At 36.4% G+C, this 20301-nt stretch overlaps 1 protein-coding gene across 1 annotated transcript; it reads right to left on the reverse strand.

Moving 5' to 3' along the window:
* Positions 1-810: 810 nt before the first annotated feature.
* LOC115225685 (minichromosome maintenance domain-containing protein 2-like) lies at positions 811-3042 on the reverse strand. Its single transcript, XM_029796602.2, has one exon. It carries the CDS (start codon positions 2895-2897, stop codon positions 930-932), a length of 1968 nt encoding a protein of 655 aa, XP_029652462.2. The 5' UTR covers positions 2898-3042; the 3' UTR covers positions 811-929.
* Between the last annotated feature and the right edge of the window lie 17259 nt (positions 3043-20301).

Below are 20301 nucleotides of genomic sequence, written 5' to 3' on the forward strand. Positions count from 1 at the left end.
TTGAGACCGTGACCTGTTCACTGACAAAATTCCATGCTACAGTGAACAGGTCGCGGTCTCAAAGCGATGAAAATATTTAGGCAAATTAAATTTAAATGTTGAAATGAATCTAACGGTTTTTCTGTGTTTCTTAAATGGCTTATAAACACCTTCCACACTGCAATCATTTTCATTCCAGCACACGATCTCAGATCAGGTCACTTGCTATGCAAGTACATCTCCGTAAAATTTTACTAAATAATTCTTTATTTTCGAAACTAGACAGTAAAGCCTGTCTTTCTCTTTTGGAGAAATTCTTGATTTTTATGATTATCTGCTTTCCTCAACAGGAGTCTTCATTGCTATTTGGTAATCATGATACTCTCGTTAGAGTCAGAGAACTTCAATAAATCAAGAATTTATGTTGTATGGTATTTGATATACCTATACTTGTCTATGCCATTCAAATACATGCCACTGACCACCCTCAGTTCATATTTGTTTAAATTATATATATATGAAAGGAAGCTGTTTTGTGTGTGTGTGTCTGCATGTACCTGTGCATAGCATACAGATTGTTCACAAATTATCTTTACAACTTCGACTATTTATTGTATCAAATTGTAAAGGTAATTTATGGGCAGTGTGTGTGTGTGTGTGTATGTGTGTGTCTGTGTGTGTGGTACTATGTCAGGAGGCTATTAACTATATGAAACAGTGAGGTACTATGTAAGAATACAAAATGGTGAGGAATATAAGAAAAGTGTGTAAGTATAAAACAGCATGGTACTCTGTAACAAAAAAATACATATTTTATAAAACAGTAAAAAAACTATGTAACAGTGAGGTACTATGTACCAAGTTTGAAAGTTATTAACTAAGCAAATGTCTTGGAATTCACTCAAAAAGGACCAATAAAAAAATAGCTTATATAAGTTTGTGATTAGTTTTTAAGAGAAGCTGGTACAACATTGTTTAAACTGTGCAAAGAAGTTCATCATGGCTGCATCATTGGACTGAAGAAAAGTGTTGATATTGTTACTGTCATTTTGCTGAGAGAGATGGACATCGAACACCGACATTCCGAATCTCATCATTAATGCCTCTTCGTAGAGTCGTATTGCCATAATGGCATCAGGCACAGTAGCTTTTTGACGGAGACTCAGTTTAGCAAAACTCTGAGTAATCTGAGCAAGAACTTGCAAAGCTGACACTGGAACCAGGGAAGAATCCATGGAAATGCTCCGGGCTCTTCGAGAAGCGATATAGTAAGTCTTCAAAATGTGTTCACTTTCGTCAGTCAGACTGACTTCTCGTGCTCGTAAATTGGTTAAAAGCTGCTGGAGATCAGAATCTAAAATAGATGCAGTGTCATCTTCATCAAAATAACTTTCAAAAATGTGGTTCATGACCTTATAATCCTCATGAGGACTGGTGAAAACAATAAAGTTAAAAGCGTCCATCAGATAACCTAATCTACTTACAAAATTGTTCTTTGATAAAAGATCATCACCTTTTTCAGCAATTTTACAGTTTGTTGAATCAAAAGCCCAAATTCTGCATTCTAATGGGTATTCAATGAGGTGTGGGAGGCCTTCCGTAAACTTTGATCCCACTCCAAGTTTAATTTTCTTTTCAATCAAGATGGATCTCAATCTTTCAGTTGTATTTTTCGTACATTGTGAAACATCTCCAAGATAACATACTCCATTTGATGCTAATAATAAAGACCCAGCTTCCACAAAATATGGTGCACTACAATATGTATCGGCAGTTACCTTGCCTGTTAAATAATTATTGGCAGTATGTCTGATGGCTCGGGGACAAAACCGAAGAGAGTAGAGCAAGATTTTGGATATAATGTGGCTTTCTTCCCCAATTACAAGAAGATGTAAAGGATCAGTGTTCTCATTTCCACTGCATACGAGGTTTAAAAGAATGGCTAATTTTAACACCCAGAAACTTCCTGGAGGTACAATTTTATCAGCAAAGTAAAATGCTAGACTGGAAGCAAACCTCCATGGTGTTTCTGATGTATTTTGAAATATGTCCCAAAGACTGTTTGGTAAGCATTTAAAATGACCAGCAAAGAGGTCATAAGGAATGTTTGTAATGTTATTTGCCTCAATGGTAACTAATATTTCACTGTCTTGGTTATCACGCCTGACAATCCCATAAAACTGATGTTCTTTTCCCAGACTAACTTTTTTGATTAAGTCTCCTCTGATGTAGACAAGAATGGCTTGATGCCGGAAACTTTTAGAGTTCATAAATACCCAGGAAGGAATGACTTCAGCAATAATCTTATCAGCTAAATATCGACATGGTTTTATTTCCTCTAAAATCGACCCACAATAAAAGCAGCAAAAATTGTTCCGAATTATCTGAGCTTCTGTGGCACCAGGAATATGTGTTCTTATGTATTCTTTACTGGAAGCTCCAGGACATTCTATGATTGGACATGCATATATGGTGTGGTGGGTATACTTTGACAAAGCCGTCATTCCCATAACGACACCCTGCAAAGTTATCATTCTGTTTTTCGCAGGCATTGCAAGAAGGTCACAGAATGTTCTTATGACGTAAACACCAGCAATATTTGGAATAGATATCAAGCGTATTACAACTGAAATTTGATTAAGTTTTATGTCTTCACTAAGAAGCTTAATAAGTGTAATATAATAATATAAAATCTCTTGAAACAGCAGCGTAGCTTCACGAGGAGAATTCAAAAGCAGATTTCCAAGAAATGGATTTTCATTAAGAAATTCTATAGAATCAATTTCAACGTCGAACGAATAAAATGTACAATTTTCCATTTGCTCATATTCCTTGCAAACGTTCTTCACAGTATTTAGAATACCGTGATTGTCCATGTAACATAGGACAGCTGTTAGAAGATTAACTTTATTGGCCATATCGACTGCTCTGCACACTTGAAAACGTTCACTTATTGAGAAAGAATATTGCTTGTTTTCAGGAATCAAAGCAATATCTATGATAATCGATATTAAATTGCTGAATTTGGAAGGTTGTGAGTGTGTTTCAGTGTCGGAGAGTAATTTCTCTAATGTCGACGTACAGAGCAGACGACACAACATTCCAGACGTGTTACTGTACATTTCATTAATAAAATTTAGATAAAAAGATTAATTAAATTTAATATAATTAGTTTGTACAAATTACCAAGTTAATTTTGAAACAATTTATGAAATATAAAAAGAAAATCATAATTATTATCTTTGTAATTTTGATTTCATTTCGTTTAACTCCGTTAAATAGTCGTGAAATTCGAAAACTAATTTTTGAAAAATTAACATTTTATTCGAACTTTAAAAGTATATTGTAATTAAAATATATTTTAATAAATCACCTTCAGCGAAAAAAAGAAAAAAAAAGGACAAAAATGGAAACGTTCAAATGAACTGAAGCAATTTCTGAATGATATCTTTATCATTAATTATTGCAAATAAAAACAAGCCTTCCGTTTTCAATCTCCACTTGAATGTATGCATCGCAGTTCCATAAATATTTTCCGAACATATTGCGAGCTATAGTTATATTTATATTATATCGGCACTATTGTATAACATGGGTCCCACAGGGAGCCGCTATGAAGTCGCTCTGTTTGCTAGAAGTAGCAACCAAATCTCCCTCCATATTACAGGTTTTAAAATTAAAGAACACACGCACATGCATGCACGAACACACACACACACACACACACACACACACACACACACAATAGGTAATTTTGTCTTAGATATCTCTCCATAATAAAAAAGAGGATGGTCGTAGGTGGAAAGCATTTGATTGTACATTTGCTCCATAATGGTTGACATGGAATTAAGAAAAAACAATCAAGGAACGACCTTATCCTTTGACTTGAGCTGGCAGAATCGTTAGAGCGTCGGAAAAAAATGTCCTGCGGTATTTCAGCTCTTCACATTCCAAGTTCAAATCCCACCGAGATCAACTTTGCTTTCATACATCTGGGCTCGATAAAACAACGCACCAGTCGAGCAATGGGGCAATATATATTTCTTTATTGCCCACAAGGGGTTAAACATAGAGAGGACGAACAAGGACAGACAAAGGGATTAAGTCGATTACATCGACCCCAGTGCGAAACTGGTACTTTTATTTATCGACCCCGAAAGGATGAAAGGCAAAGTCGACCTCGGCGGAATTAGCAATGGGTCAATATAATCGATTGAAATCATTCCTCTTAAAGAAAAGAAAAGAAATCTCTGGTTTTGAGCATGAATTAGAAGCCGTTACTTAGGATGGGGCCGGACTAAGAAAAGTTAGCGGGTCGGACAAAATGTTTAGCAGCATTTCTTCCAACTCTTTATGTTGTGAGTTCAAATCCTGCCAAAGTTAACTTTGTCTTTCACTTTTTTTGAGGTTGATAAAATAGAGTACCAGTTAAGTTCTAGGGTTGATCGTAGCGACTAAATCTCTCTAACTGATGGCTTTGAAACAATTATTTTTATTGTATAAGGTAGCGAGCTGGCAGAATCGTTATCACGCCGGGCAAAACGCTTAGCGCTATTTCGTCTGCCGTTACGTTGTGAGTTCAAATTCCGCCGAGGTCGACTTTACCTTTCATCCTTTCGGGGTCGATAAATTAAGTACCAGTTTCGCACTGGGGTCGATATAATCGACTTGATACCTATGTCTGTCCATGTTTGTCTCCTCTATGTTTAGCCCCTTGTGGGTAATAAAGAAATAGGTATTTCGTCTGCCGTTACGTTCTGAGTTCAAATTCTGCCGAAGTCAACTTTGTCTTTCATCCTTTCGGAGTCGATTAAATAAGTACCAGTTACGTACTGGGGTAGATATAATCGACTTAATCCGTTTGTCTGTCCTTGTTTGTCCCCTCTGTGTTTAGCCCCTTGTGGGTAGTAAAGAAATAGGTATTTCGTCTGCCGTTTCCAGAGATAATTTTTCCAGAGATACATGATTATCGAGATAAAGTTTGAAAAGCGAAAATACATCGTAATTTACAACAACTGAAACGTATCTCTTCAAAATCTTATTAAAAAGTGTGTATTTCCGGGGGGGGGGTGTGTGGCGGAAATGATCCTAAAAAAAACCCCTGTCTTTTTCAATAATCCTTCCTCGATATAATCACAATCTATCCAACTTCAAACATTTCTGGAAAATTTTATCAAAAGATATTTACTTTAAAGAAAGCAATAAAAAACAAAATCGGCGGGTTGGGGCCCGCTTCTGTAGTTATGCCGTATAATCTTCGCAACCTTTGGTGAATGTAGGATGTACCTTTTATATGGTTACTTTCGTTTTGTACAGGATATCATTGTTTATGTACAGATTCAGCAATTTTATCGAAAATCTTTTACCTTTTTGTTACTATACTTCTAATATATGTTTCAGTGAAGGCGCGTGGCTCAGTGGTTAGAGCGTCAAGCTTACGATCGTGAGCTCGAATCCCGGACCGGACTGCGTGTTGTGTTCTTGAGCAAGACACTTTATTTCACATTGCTCCAGTTCACTCACCTGTAGAAATAAGTTGCGATGTCACAGGTGCCAAGCTGTATCGGCCCCTTTGCCTTTCCCTTGGATAACACTGGTGGCGTGGAGAGGGGAGGCTGGTATGCATGGGTGACTGCTGGTCTTCCATAAAAACAACCTTGCCCAGACTTGTGCCTGGGAGGGTAACTCTCTAGGTACAAGCCCATGGTCAGTGTCTGACCGAAGGGGGGTCACAACAATAATATGTTTCAATTAAATTCTAAAAATAATTGTGAATGAAGAATGATTTATAAAATAACTATAACTTTTTTGATATTTGTTGAAATATTTAAGCCAGGGCTTCTCAACCATTTTTTTTATCTATGGACCCCTTTGATTACGATTTTATTCTGGTGGACCCCAAAACCATTCGATATTTAAAAACTAGTTTTATCAAAATTCCTGCTTTGTTTTTCACTCATTAACCTGTGTAAGTTGAACGATGTAGAATGTTAGAGAAAGAAACCTCGCTGTTTCATTTAAAGCAAGTTTTTTTCAGGGGCCCTTAAAATACTATTGTGGAACCCCCAATTTACCATTTTGTTGCATGGACCCCACAAAATTTTATGTGGACCTTGGTTGAGAAGCATAGATTTAAGCCCTGTTTCGCATATAGCTTAAAAGGATAATCTTTCAGTATATGGTATTTAAAAAATAAATAGAAATTTAATTAGGTTCTCATACCTAAATAACGGTATATGTGCATCAGGAGAACTTTGTAGATCCGACAAATAACGACGTCCATACGAAAAAATGTGGAGAATATATGAATGCGGGTAAAGAGAAAATTACGATGGCAATTTGGAATGTCAGACAATTTATTCGTTTCATATTTACACGAGTTTATATGGAGGAATTCTGTGCCAAAGAAAAAGACTCTTGTTCACTCTTGTTGAATATAGCCAGTCTACGTTAACAGTAAGTTGATTCATTTATGTCCCCTTGTTATTATTTTTATTTCTTTATTGCCCACACAATGCTAAACATACAGGGGACAAACAAGGACAGACAAAGGAATTAAGTCGATTATATCGACCCCAGTGCATAACTGGTACTTATTTAACCGCCCCCGAAAGGATGAAAGGCAAAGTTGACCTTGGCGAGATTTGAACACAGAACGTAACGGCAGATGAAATACCTATTTCTTTACTACCCACAAGGGGCTAAACATAGAGAGGACAAACAAGGACAGACAAACGGATTAAGTTGATTATATGTTTCAATTAAATTCTAAAAATAATCGTGAATGAAGACATGATTTATACCAGAGCATAACTGGTACTTATTTAATCGACCCCGAAAGGATGAAAGGCAAAGTCGACCTTGGCGAGATTTGAACTCAGAACGTAACGGCAGACGAACTACTGCTAAGCATTTCGCCCAGCGTGCTAATGTTTCTGCCTGCTCGCCACCTTCTCTTTGTTATTTCCCCTTTAATTTTCATTTGTAAAATAAAATTAAGTTTTTTTCTCATTGCTTTTTTAAAAAATAAAAACATTTTCGAGGCTCTATAACGTTTTCATTTTCGTATCCAGTGGTAAACTGGAGTTTCTTTGACAGCATTTTCCTCTGTGATAGTAACAGAAGCTTCCAACTGTTAAAGTTACATAACTTTAAATGCTTGTAACTTCATTATTATTGGGCCGACAAAAGCCTTGGTAAGAAGCCTGTTGCATATAATATATATATATATATATATATATATATACCGGAGTAAACACATAAATGTGAAACAAGGTGGAAAAAAGAGTACTCAAATACCAGTGGTAGAGTAATATGCTTTATTTAAAGCAGCAGAAAATTCAACAAAACCTGTTACTTTGAGTTTCACGTTCCCGTTCGTCGGACAGTTTTTGCTAGAATAGAACCGATATGTCAATTCTATCAAGACTAGTATAAACGCTACACCTTTAAAAATGGACTTGTTTGATTGGTCCTTTACAAAACTTTGTATGTTGATGTATATATGTATAGTTTAATATGAATATGTACTGTTGTGTAATATTTTAATGCATTTTAACATTTTATTTTCAATTTCTATGTATTAATTATATTTCCTTTATTAATGACAATATGTATTTTAACCAAAGATTCGATGTAAGGTTTTTTCCTCGAATTTTACAATTTTTTATATATATATATATATTTTTTGAGCTCATTTTTGTTTATCGCTCGAAAATTGACCGTTATTTGTAAAGGACCAATCAAACAAGTCCATTTTTAAAGGTGTAGCGTTTATACTAGTCTGGATAGAATTGACATATCGGTTCTATTCTAGCAAAAACTGTCCGACGAACGGGAACGTGAAACTCAGAGTAACAGGTTTTGTTGAATTTTTTGCTGCTTTAAATAAAGTATATATATATATATTATATATATATATATATATATATATATCGAGAGAGAGAGAGAGAGAGAGAGAGATCTATAATCTATATATATATATAGATATATATATATATTATATATATATATATTATATGTTATATATATATATGTGTGTGTGTGTGTGTGTGTGTGTGTCTTTGTGTCTGTGTTTGTTCCCAGTCACCGTTTGACAACCAGTGTTGGTTTGATTACATCCCTGTACTTTAGTCGTTTTCCTCAAGAGACCAATAGAACAAGTACTAGGCTTAATTTCTGGGGATGATTTGTTCAACTAAAAACCCTTCAAGGCAGTGCCCCAGCATGGCCACAGTCAAATGACTGAAACAAGTAAAAGAAGAACAATATGGTGAAAATTTGAAATACTTCAAGTGGTTAGAAGTAATTTAAAAAGATTTTAAAAGATTTTGCTGTTTATATATAGAGGGATACATTAAAAATCAGATTGACTCTTGCTTGCTTGCTTGCAATGTTACCCAGCCAAATTGGCACATAATGGGAAAATACTTTGACATAAGTCTCCCCTGAAAGGTAAATATGAATGGAATGAAATAAATTTCACATAAATCAAATAAGTTGTTATGAAAATATTAAGGGTTTTCAGGGTTTCAAACTAATGCAGACCCCTAGTTAGTATACATTGTCAAGTATTGCCACTTTTTCCTCCTAGATGGTGTTGTTTTATCTGAAGAACTATTAATATGGCTTAGGAGTGGCTGTGTGTTAAGAAGTTTGTTTCCCAACCACATGGTTTTGGGTTCAGACCCACTGTGTGACACCTTGGGCAAGTGTCTTCTATTATAGCCACAGGCCAACCAAGGCTTTAAAGCACCTTTCGAGTGTTGGGCCTCACGGAGGCAATGTGGCTGATGCTTGTGTCGCGTAAAACGCACCTTTTGAATGTTGGGCCTCACAGACGCAATGACAAATGACCAAGACCTCTGACAATCTGCTGTGCTTGACAAGAAGACCCAAGAGCCCAAGTGAAATCATAGTCATGACAGATACTGGTGTCATGCAACTAGCACCCATTACACTCTCAGAGTGGTTGGCGTTAGGAAGGGTGCCCAGCCGTAGAAACCATGTCAAATCAGACTGGAGTCTGGTATAGTCCCTCAGTGTACCAACCCTGATCAAACCGTCCAGCCCATGGACAACAGATGTTAAATGATGATGATATATATATATGATAAGCTCCTTTCAGTTTCCATATGTGTATGTATGTATGTATCGTGCCGGTGGCACGTAAAAAGCACCATCCGTTCATGGCCGTTGCCAGCCTTGTCTGGCTCTCGTGCAGGTGGCACGTAAAAAGCACCATCCGATCGTGGCCGTTTGCCAGCTTCGTCTGGCACCTGTGCCAGTGGCACGTAAAAAGCACCCACTACACTCACGGAGTGGTTGGCGTTAGGAAGGGCATCCAGCCGTAGAAACATTGCCAGAACAGACTGGGCCTGGTGCAGCCTTCTGGCTTCCCAGACCCCAGTTGAACCGTCCAACCCATGCTAGCATGGAAAGCAGATGCTAAACGATGATGATGATGATGATGATATATACTAGATTGCCCGTGGTCCGTTGGGTCAGAGGGAAAGTCTGAGATTCCCAGCAATGGAGTTTTGTTATTTCATATGCTTTCAGTGAATGTGACATCCAAATTACACATAAGCGGCACCTTTCCCCAGAAAAAGGAAGATATTGGCTGCTATTTCTTGCACACCCTGCTGCCACATGACAAGTATTTTGGGTCCTTTATCATGAATAGCAGTTATGTGGTAATAGGGCATGCTAGAAATAGCAGCCAAATCTTTGGAAGTGAGATATGTTGCATGCACTTGAAAAAACCTATGGAAAAAATTATTTCACTCTGTTACAAAAATACTTTAAAGAAAAAATTAAAACAAAAATAGTTATTGTACAAACAACTTACATATTTGAAATCACATTCTCTTAAAAATATTTCTAAATGATTATTTACTGTAAAAAAAACAAATTGTATTTTTTTGTTGTCAAGTCACTGTCTATTTCCTTCAGGATTAAGTTAATTTCGGAGACTTTTCCCATTACGCCTAATTTTGGGTACTTATACCCTGGAAACCCTTAATATCTTCATAACCACTTATCTGATTTATGTGAAATTTATTTAATTCCGTTCATATTTACCTTTCAGGAGAGACTTATGTCAAAGTATTTTCCCATTATGTGCCAATTTGGCTGGGTAACATTGCAAGCAAGCAAGCAAGAGTCAATCTGATTTTTAATGTATCTCTCTACATATAAACTGTAAAATGTCTGTGTGTGTGTCCTTTAAACAAATCCACAATTTTTCAGTTAGAGGGCTCGCACTTTCTATGGTCATTCAAAACTGTCCAAGGGTAGTTGTGCACATCTTTACATTCCCCTAGTCACCCAGCAAAGCCATTAAAAAATCAATAGAAGTGACTTTTTTGTGAATTTTCTATCCAAAACCCAATCAAAATGCCCGAAACTTGATACGCCAATTGAATGCCAGCTAGCTGTATGTGATTGGTCAGAGATTTGGACAGTACTCGCATGTATGTGTGCACGCAGCTGCATATGCATGCACTAGCACTATGACCCGGCAACGCCGGGTCATAGTGCTAGTTTTATATATATATATATATTATATATATATATATATATATACACACATGCATATTCTTTTACTTGTTTGAGTCATTTGACTGCGGCCAAGCTGGAGCACTACCTTAAAGGGTTTTTTTAGTCAAAGAAATTTACCTTAGCATTTATTCTTTGTAAGCCTGACACTTATTGTATATATATATATATAAGAAAACTAGAGAGTTTAAATATTAGCATTAATAATCCCTAATTAAATATTAATAATCCCCACAATTGTTTTGATTCATACTCAAAATAAGACAAAAATTACATATTAGATGTTTGATATCCTTAAACAGACTGAATTAATCAATATCAAAACAATTGTTGGGATTATTAATATTTATATAATACTCTTTTACTCTCTTTTCATTGTTTCAGTCATTTGACTGCGGCCATGCTGGAGCACCGCCTTCAGTCGAGCAAATCGACCCCGGGACTTATTCTTTGTAAGCCCAGTACTTATTTTATCGGTCTCTTTTGCCGAACCGCTAAGTGACGGGGACGTAAACACACCAGCATCGGTTGTCAAGTAATGCTAGGAGGACAAACACAGACACACAAACATACGCACATATATATATTTATACATATATACAACGGGCTTCTTTCAGTTTCCGTCTACCAAATCCACTCACAAGGCATTGGTCGGCCCGGGGCTATAGCAGAAGACACTTGCCCAAGATGCCGCGCAGTGGGACTGAACCCGGAACCATGTGGTTGGTTAGCAAGCTACTTACCACATAGCCACTCCTGCGTTAATGATAACGATAATATAATATTATGTTAATAAATAAACATATGTCAGTTTAAACTCTCCATTTTCATTTTATTATTTTTGTATATTGTATATATATATATATACAAAGGGATTAGTCGATTATATCGACCCAATGTATAACTGGTACTTAATTATCGACCCCGAAAGGATGAAAGGCAAAGTCGACCTTGGCGGAATTTGAACTCAGAACATAGCGGCAGACGAAATACTGCTACGCATTTCGCCCGGCGTGCTAACGATTATATATAAAAATATATATATATTATATATATATATATACTATATATATATATATTAAAAATATATATATATATATATATATAATATATATATATATATATATATAATATATATATAAGAAAACTAGAGAGTTTAAATATTAGCATTAATAATCCCTAATTAAATATTAATAATCCCCACAATTGTTTTGATTCATACTCAAAATAAGACAAAAATTACATATTAGATGTTTGATATCCTTAAACAGACTGAATTAATCAATATCAAAACAATTGTTGGGATTATTAATATTTATATAATACTCTTTTACTCTCTTTTCATTGTTTCAGTCATTTGACTGCGGCCATGCTGGAGCACCGCCTTCAGTCGAGCAAATCGACCCCGGGACTTATTCTTTGTAAGCCCAGTACTTATTCTATCGGTCTCTTTTGCCGAACCGCTAAGTGACGGGGACGTAAACACACCAGCATCGGTTGTCAAGTAATGCTAGGAGGACAAACACAGACACACAAACATACACACATATATATATATTTATACATATATACAACGGGCTTCTTTCAGTTTCCGTCTACCAAATCCACTCACAAGGCATTGGTCGGCCCGGGGCTATAGCAGAAGACACTTGCCCAAGATGCCGCGCAGTGGGACTGAACCCGGAACCATGTGGTTGGTTAGCAAGCTACTTACCACATAGCCACTCCTGCGTTAATGATAACGATAATATAATATTATGTTAATAAATAAACATATGTCAGTTTAAACTCTCCATTTTCATTTTATTATTTTTGTATATTGTATATATATATATATACAAAGGGATTAAGTCGATTATATCGACCCAATGTATAACTGGTACTTAATTTATCGACCCCGAAAGGATGAAAGGCAAAGTCGACCTTGGCGGAATTTGAACTCAGAACATAGCGGCAGACGAAATACTGCTACGCATTTCGCCCGGCGTGCTAACGATTATATATAAAAATATATATATATATATATATAAAAATATATATATATATATATATATATATATTAAAAATATATATATATATATATATATATATAAACCAGTTTAGAGAAGAAGAAACGAAACGAAACCAAACGAATCGAATCGAATCGACGCGAAGGCGCTCAGTCATACGATAGTGTAATAAATAAAATATATGCATACATACAAACATATATGTACGTACCTACATCTACATGTATATATACATGCATATATAAATATATATACGTGTGTACAGGACACCACAAATAGATGTAGAACTCAACGAGAAACGAAAACGAAAAAACAGAGTACAAGACAACTACACAAGGAAAAATCCCCTTCATCAGCCATCTCTGATAGGCTTCTTTCACTTTCTGTTTACCAAATCCACTCACAAGGCTTTGGTCAGCCTGGGGCTATAGTAGGAGACACACTTGTCCAAAGTGCCATGCAGTGGGACTGAACCCAGAACCATGTGGTTGGGAAACCAACTTCTTACCACAGAGCCATGCCTGTGCCTATTATTTAATAATTCACCAAGAACGACTCACTACTCCGTCCCTAAACTTCTGATGATGACAGTGGCTGAAGACTACTTATTAAAAATGTAAACGAGCATGTCTAGACACAACTGTTTTGCATAATAGTATAGGAAGGACAGCAATTAACTTGAAGACCAACATTGTACAGCTATTGAATAAATAAATATATGGACCTGTATTTAGTGTTACTGCGAAATCAGGTTAGAGGACAGGTGAGGTGAGGTAACCAGCAGTAGAAGTTGTTGTCATATATAATAAATTGATCTGTTTAATTTGGATTCGTATGTTCTGAGATCAACCACCACTATAGGCAGTTTTGCCTTTTATTCTTCTGGGGCCAAAATCATCATCATCATCATCATCATCATCATTGTTTAGCGTCCGCTTTCCATGCTAGCATGGGTTGGACGATTTGACTGAGGACTGGCGAACCAGATGGCTGCACCTGGCTCCAATCTTAATCTGACAGAGTTTCTACTGCTGGATGCCCTTCCTAATGCCAACCACTCCGAGAGTGTAGTGGGTGCTTTTACGTGCCACTGGTACGAAGGCCAGTCAGGTGGTACTGGCAACGGCCATGCTCAAATGGTGTTTTTTACATACCACCTGCACAGGTGCCAGTCAGACAGCACTGGCATCGGCCTTGACTATGATTTCACTCGGCTCAGCAGGTATTCACAAGCACACCATATCGCCCAACATTTGAAGGGTGCTTTTAACAGGCCATTTAAAACTGGTATCGGTCATGACTACGATCTCACTTGACTTAACACACACACACACACACATATATATATATATATAATCAAAGTAAGCAACAAGAATGTCTCTGGTAATTTGGTACGATCGTTTCGTACTACATCATTTTATTAAATGTTGTAAGTATTACAACAGATTTAAGATGCTGAGTACTCATCAGCCAATTATAGAGGTTTTCCATTAATACAAACATTTTCAAATCCAGTGGCAACATTATAGAGAAGTTAGCTATATAGACAAAGATGTGGATTTAAATGTTAAGAACATATGAGGTAGTAGAGTCCACTGACTAGTCATTAAATATAGTGCTTTAGTGGCTTTTAGTGTTAATTTAACTCTTAATTTAACGTAAGTGATAGGCGCAGGAGTGGCTGTGTGGTAAGTAGCTTGCTTACCAACCACATGGTTCTAGGTTCATTCCCACTGCGTGGCACCTTGGCCAAGTGTCTTCTACTATAGCCTCGGGCTAACCAAAGCCTTGTGAGTGGATTTGGTAGATGGAAACTGAAAGAAGCCCCTTCGTATATATGTATATGTGTGTGTATATGTTTATGTGTCTGTGTTTGTCCCCCCAACATTACTTGACAACTTATGCTGGTGTGTTTATGTCCCTGTAACTCAGCAGTTCTGCAAAAGAGACCAATAGAATAAGTACTAGACTTACAAAGTCCTGGGGTTGATTTGTTCAACTAAAGGCGGTGCTCTAGCTTGGCCGCAGTCAAATGACTGAAACAAGTAAAAGAATAAAAGAAAATCAGAACCCTCCATCACTTTTGTGACCCCTGTTAATTTCGCCTTCAGCTTCTAATTTCTAATAAGCCACCCTTTTTAATTTGTTGTTTACACTTTTACTGTTTTGAAAATCAGCAAATGATTTCAACAGAAGAGAAGAGAGAAAAGTAGAAATACACACACACACACACTCTTACACACACACACACACACACACCACATATATATATATATATATGTATATATCATCATTGATTAGGTCTTATATAACCGAATATCACTCCCTCCACCCCTACATATAAACAGACACATTGCTATATAATTCAACACTCATGTAGCAAATAACATGTAGCACACATACAGACACTCCACCGAAATCTCTAAAAATAATTCCCAATTTCATATTGAAACTATGCTATCGTCATTATGGAACCAAATATTTTTTTCAAAAAATATCAAAATATTTTCATATTTCTACCACAATCTCATCATTTTATTGCAAATATAAAGAGCTTTCATTTATCAGGATAATCTAAATTTGAAAATTCGCAAACTGTGACAGCTGGAATTAATACCTGCTGACTGCATCATCTCAGTGATTAAGATGGTTTAATTTTGCATTGCAGAAATTCTAAAAAATTTATATTTTATTATCATTTTGAAAGAATTTTGTTATATTTATGGAAACCTGTTTAATTCTTAATTAAACATGACTCAAATAATTTAACTGCGAAATTAGAAAATTCAAAATGATTGGTGGAATGGTTTTGTTTTGTTTGATTTATTTTCTCTTTCCTCTTGTCCAATTTTATCCAAAATGAAGACAGACTCTGAAAGCCATTTATATATAATATATATATGTACACCCCCCCCACACATGCATATATATATATATATATATATATATATATATATAAATAGATAGATAGATACATACATAGATAGGTATATGAATGCACCTGCATGTGGGCATATGTGTTTGTGTATGTATGTATATATGTATAATATATATATAACATAATACATAATTATATTTAGGTACTTTATATTCTATATATATATAATAGGTGCAGGCGTGGCTGTGTGGTAAGAAGCTTGCTTCCGAACCACATGGTTATGGGTTCAGTCTCACTGTGTGGTACTTTGGGCAAGTGTCTTCTACTATAGCCTTGGGCCAACTAAAGCCTTGTGAGTGGATTTGGTTGGCAGAACCTGAAAGAAGTCAGTCACACACACACACACGCACATATATATGTATATGTATGTGTGTCTGTGTTTATCCCCACACCATCGCTTGACAACCGATGCTGGTGTGTTTACATCCCCGTAACTTAGTGGCTTGGCAAAACAGACTGATAGGATAAGTACTAGGCTTACAAAGAACAAATCCTGGGATCGATGTGTTCAACTAAGGGTGGTGCTCCAGCAGAGCCACAGTCAAAATGACCGAAACAAGTAAAAAGGTAAAAGAATAAAAGAATATATACATTTGTGAAGGCATGTAGCTTAGTGGTTAGGGCATTTGGCTCATGATTGTAAGGTCGCGAGTTCAATTTCCGGCAACGTGTTGTGTACTTGGACAAGACACTTTATTTCACGTTGCTCCAGTCTGCTCAACTGGCAAAAATGAGTAGTACCTGTATTTCACATGGCCAGCCCTGTCACACTGAACCTCCCTGAGAACTACATTAAAGGTACACATGTCTGTGGAGTGCTCAGCCACTTGCATGTTAATTTCACGAGCAAGCTGTTCCGTTGATTGTATCAACTGGGACCCTTGTTGTAAGTGACGGAATGCTCCCAATTACACTGGCAAAAATAAATTTAAGACCGATGATAAAAGTTCTGTTTCTTACAAAATATTTTGTTACTAACACCATACAAATTATTTTCTATCTTTTACACATTATGCAGAATTTATTTCTTTTTCGAATGATGCAGGCAATAACTATTATCAAACAACTTGAAGAATTCTGATGCTAAATTAATATAAACGTTTCAAATTTACCGGCAAAATTAGTTTAAGACCATCTTATATGTATGCAAATGTTTTTGCCAAAATGGGTGGTCACACAACTAGCCTAACTGCACTATATAGTGTTAGAATTTAACATTATTATACAATTGATTAATGATGGGAAAACAACGTAGCCTCAGTCCAGTCAAGCAGTTCTCATTGGCCTTTGTTGTTAGAATGCATCCTCTGTGTCCCTTGTATGAGTGGTAGCAAAGGTCTTCATTCAAGGCCAGCTTCATGGTCATGCCTCCAGCATCCATCTCTCTTTCCAAAGTCTAGATTTCCTTGCTCAGATCTTCCTTCACCTTGTCCTGCAGTTGTTTTGATGAACTCCAGCCTACAGATGCAGTGAAAACACTTGCTGTGTCCCTTCTTGCTAGCCATGGCTTTGTAGTCTCCATTGCAGTTGCCCATGTCACATCATACAGCCTTTACAGTGTTCACAGAGCATTGAGCAGTAGTGATGATGTTGACATTTTAATACCCACCACAAATCATCATAATACAGGTAACTCTTTCCCAATATTCACTTGGCTTCCAATCCTCCATGGCAGCTAACTTTTTCTCAACTGTAATTTTAGTCTTTATGTTCTCCAACGCTGTTGACTGTTCACCTATACATCAAGTTGTTCATGAATAAAGGGGACATAAAATCTTGTCAGATTTAGCCCAAATGCACTATATATTCTCTTTCTTTCCTTGCTAACCTCTAACACTACTCCTTCCATGGCCAGACATGTTTTTGTGAAATATTGGAAATGAATAGCACTGCTTGTATGACAGTGACACTCATTTACAACTATCATTTGATGTAACATCAATACAAAGAAATATAAACCCATCCACATACTTAAACACACACACACACACACACACACACACACACACACACACACACACACACACACTCAGATGACATGCTTCTTTCAGTTTCCACCTTCGAAATCCACTCACAAGACTGTGGTCAGCTGCAGGGTTGTAGGAGATGCTTGATCAAAATGCCCTGCAGCAGGACTGAATCTGGAACAGCATAGTCTAGAAGCTAACATCTTACCACACATCCATGCCTGTGTAATATTGTTGAGGCTGACAGTTTCTTTTTACTTCATGTTCTCTGGTGTTGTTTCTATGAACGGTGACCACAGGTGCTGTTGGTATTGGCTTTTGTTCATGTTGTTGTTGGTGAGGGTGATGATGGTGTTGGTGGTTGTAGGCCATAATACTGGTAGCATTGGCATGATGACAAGGAAATTCTATGCAAAAGAGCAAATATACCATATTTAGCTCTCTTCAAGACGAATATTTGAAGAAATCCAAAAGAATTACTGAGAATGGATTTAGTTCAAACAATACTTTTACTTTACATTCAATAATAGCTACATGTTAGTATCATGTTCTTTGGGAAAATTCTCTCTCTCTCTCTTTCTCCAGATTCTCCTGTCTTGAAGACGGTACCATCAATAACAACAAGCACAACAGTAGAACCAGAACAAATGTTATTTCAGTATCTACATTGTTTACTGTGATTAAATGGTTTAACATGATATCTGCTTTGTTACTGGGTTACGATGGAATACAAAGCTACTGTGTGGTTAGAATGTTTGGACAGTGTTTGACCAATATGACACCGGAATAATGGAATTAAGGTTTGGCAGAATAGAAATTGTAAGTTTATACTGTCTATTGATTAACCTGGATTAAACTAACACCATTCCAGCAGAAGCGTTGTTCTACAAGTCTTGTAAGTTGTCTATTTTTGGTTACAAATCTCAGACCAAGTCCTGGTGAAGATCCTACACATGGATTTTTTGTATCAGCTATCTTTTTCAAATTACTTGTTATAGTCATTGAACTGTGGCCATGCTGGGGCACTGCCTTGAAAGGTTTTATTCAAACAAATCAACCCCAGTAATGATTGTACTCATTTTTTAAAAGCTTGGTACTTGTTATATTGCTCTCTTTTGTGAAACTGCTAAGTTACAGGGACGTAAACAAACCAAAGGTTGTCAAACAGTAGTGGGGGTGGGGGGAGACACACACACACACACTCATATATATGGGGCTATAAACGTCAATAGTACTGTCCTGTATAGGACACCACACTTGGTTGGCAATTATATATATATATATATATATATATATATACATACATACATACATACATACACACACACATATATACATATGCTTACATACATGCAAACACTCATATATATATATATATATATATACACACACACACACACACTCACTCACATATATTAGGTCATCCATTAAGTTCTGTCTGATTTTTAACCTTTTTAAAATTGAATGAAATTTAATAGTATTTTAGAATGTCTAATGGAATTAAAAATTATTTTTATGCATTTGTGTACATTTAAACTAATTAAATATTATTTTACAGAACAATAGAATTAAAATTCCTTTGATTAAAACCCTTTCTAACATGGAAGTATCCAAAGAGCATTTGAGGCATATAATGCTTTATGAGTACAAAAAAGGAAACTCTGCAGCTGAAGTAACTTGAAACATACACTCAGTTTATGGGAAACAATGCTTGAATGAAAGAACTTGCAGAAGATGGTTTGCAAAATTCAGAAGTGGAGATTTCAGCCTTGGAGATGAAGATTGCACAAGATGTCCAGTTGAGTTTGATGATAAGCTCCTTGAGGCATTACTTGAAGAAAATCCTGTATTATTGGTTGAAGAATTGGCAATAAAGCTTAGTTCAAACCATACAACTGTTCATCGTTACCTTCAACAACTTGGAAAGTTTCCTAAACTTGGAAAATGGGTGCCTCGTGAATTGTCCGGAAGCAACAGCAAATCCCGAGTTGACCTCTGCTCTTCTCTCCATTCTCGCAACTCATTTCTCCCTTTTTGGATAAACTTGTGACTGGTGACGAAAAATGGATCTTCTATCGAAATACTAAACGTCGTAAACAGTGGCTTGGTAAAAAGGAAACTGCTCAACCACAACCGAGAAGAGAACTTCATGGAAAAAAGATTCTTCTCTCTAACTGGTGGGATTGCAAAGGAGTAATTCACTTTGAATTGTTACCACCTAATGCAACAATCAATGCTCAAGTCTACTGTCAGCAATTAGAGTGTTTGAACCAAGCTTTGAAGGAAAAAAAAAGACCCGCTTTAGTGAATCGAAAAGGAGTGATGTTTCATCAGGACAATGCATGACCCCACACTGCAAAGATCACATCACAGAAGATCGAAGAGCTTGGTTTGAAAAAACTTCCTCATCCACCTTATTTTCCTGACCTTGCTCCTTCAGACTACCATTTGTTTCATAGTTTACAGAATCATTTTGGGGACACAACTTTCGCAAGCCAGGAGGAGGTCGAAACTGACATTTCAGAGTTCTTCGCTTTGAAACCAAAAGAATTTTACATTGATGGGATTAAAAAGCTTGTAAATAGATGGAAGGAAGTCATAGATAATCAGGGAAAGTACGTTGATGATTAAATTTCAATTAAATATAACATTTGATCACTTGTTTTCTTTATTCAAAATTTGGACAGAACTTATGGGATAACCTGATATATGTACACATACATAAATGACAGGTTTCTCTGAGTTTCTGTCTAGCAAATCCACTCAATGATTTGGTCAGAATGTGGCTATAGGAGAAAATACTTGTCCAAGGTGCCGTGCAGTGGAACTGATGCTGGAACCATGTGGA

This window comes from Octopus sinensis, linkage group LG28 (assembly GCF_006345805.1).
Source record: "Octopus sinensis linkage group LG28, ASM634580v1, whole genome shotgun sequence".
NCBI classification, from domain to species: Eukaryota; Metazoa; Mollusca; class Cephalopoda; order Octopoda; family Octopodidae; genus Octopus; species Octopus sinensis.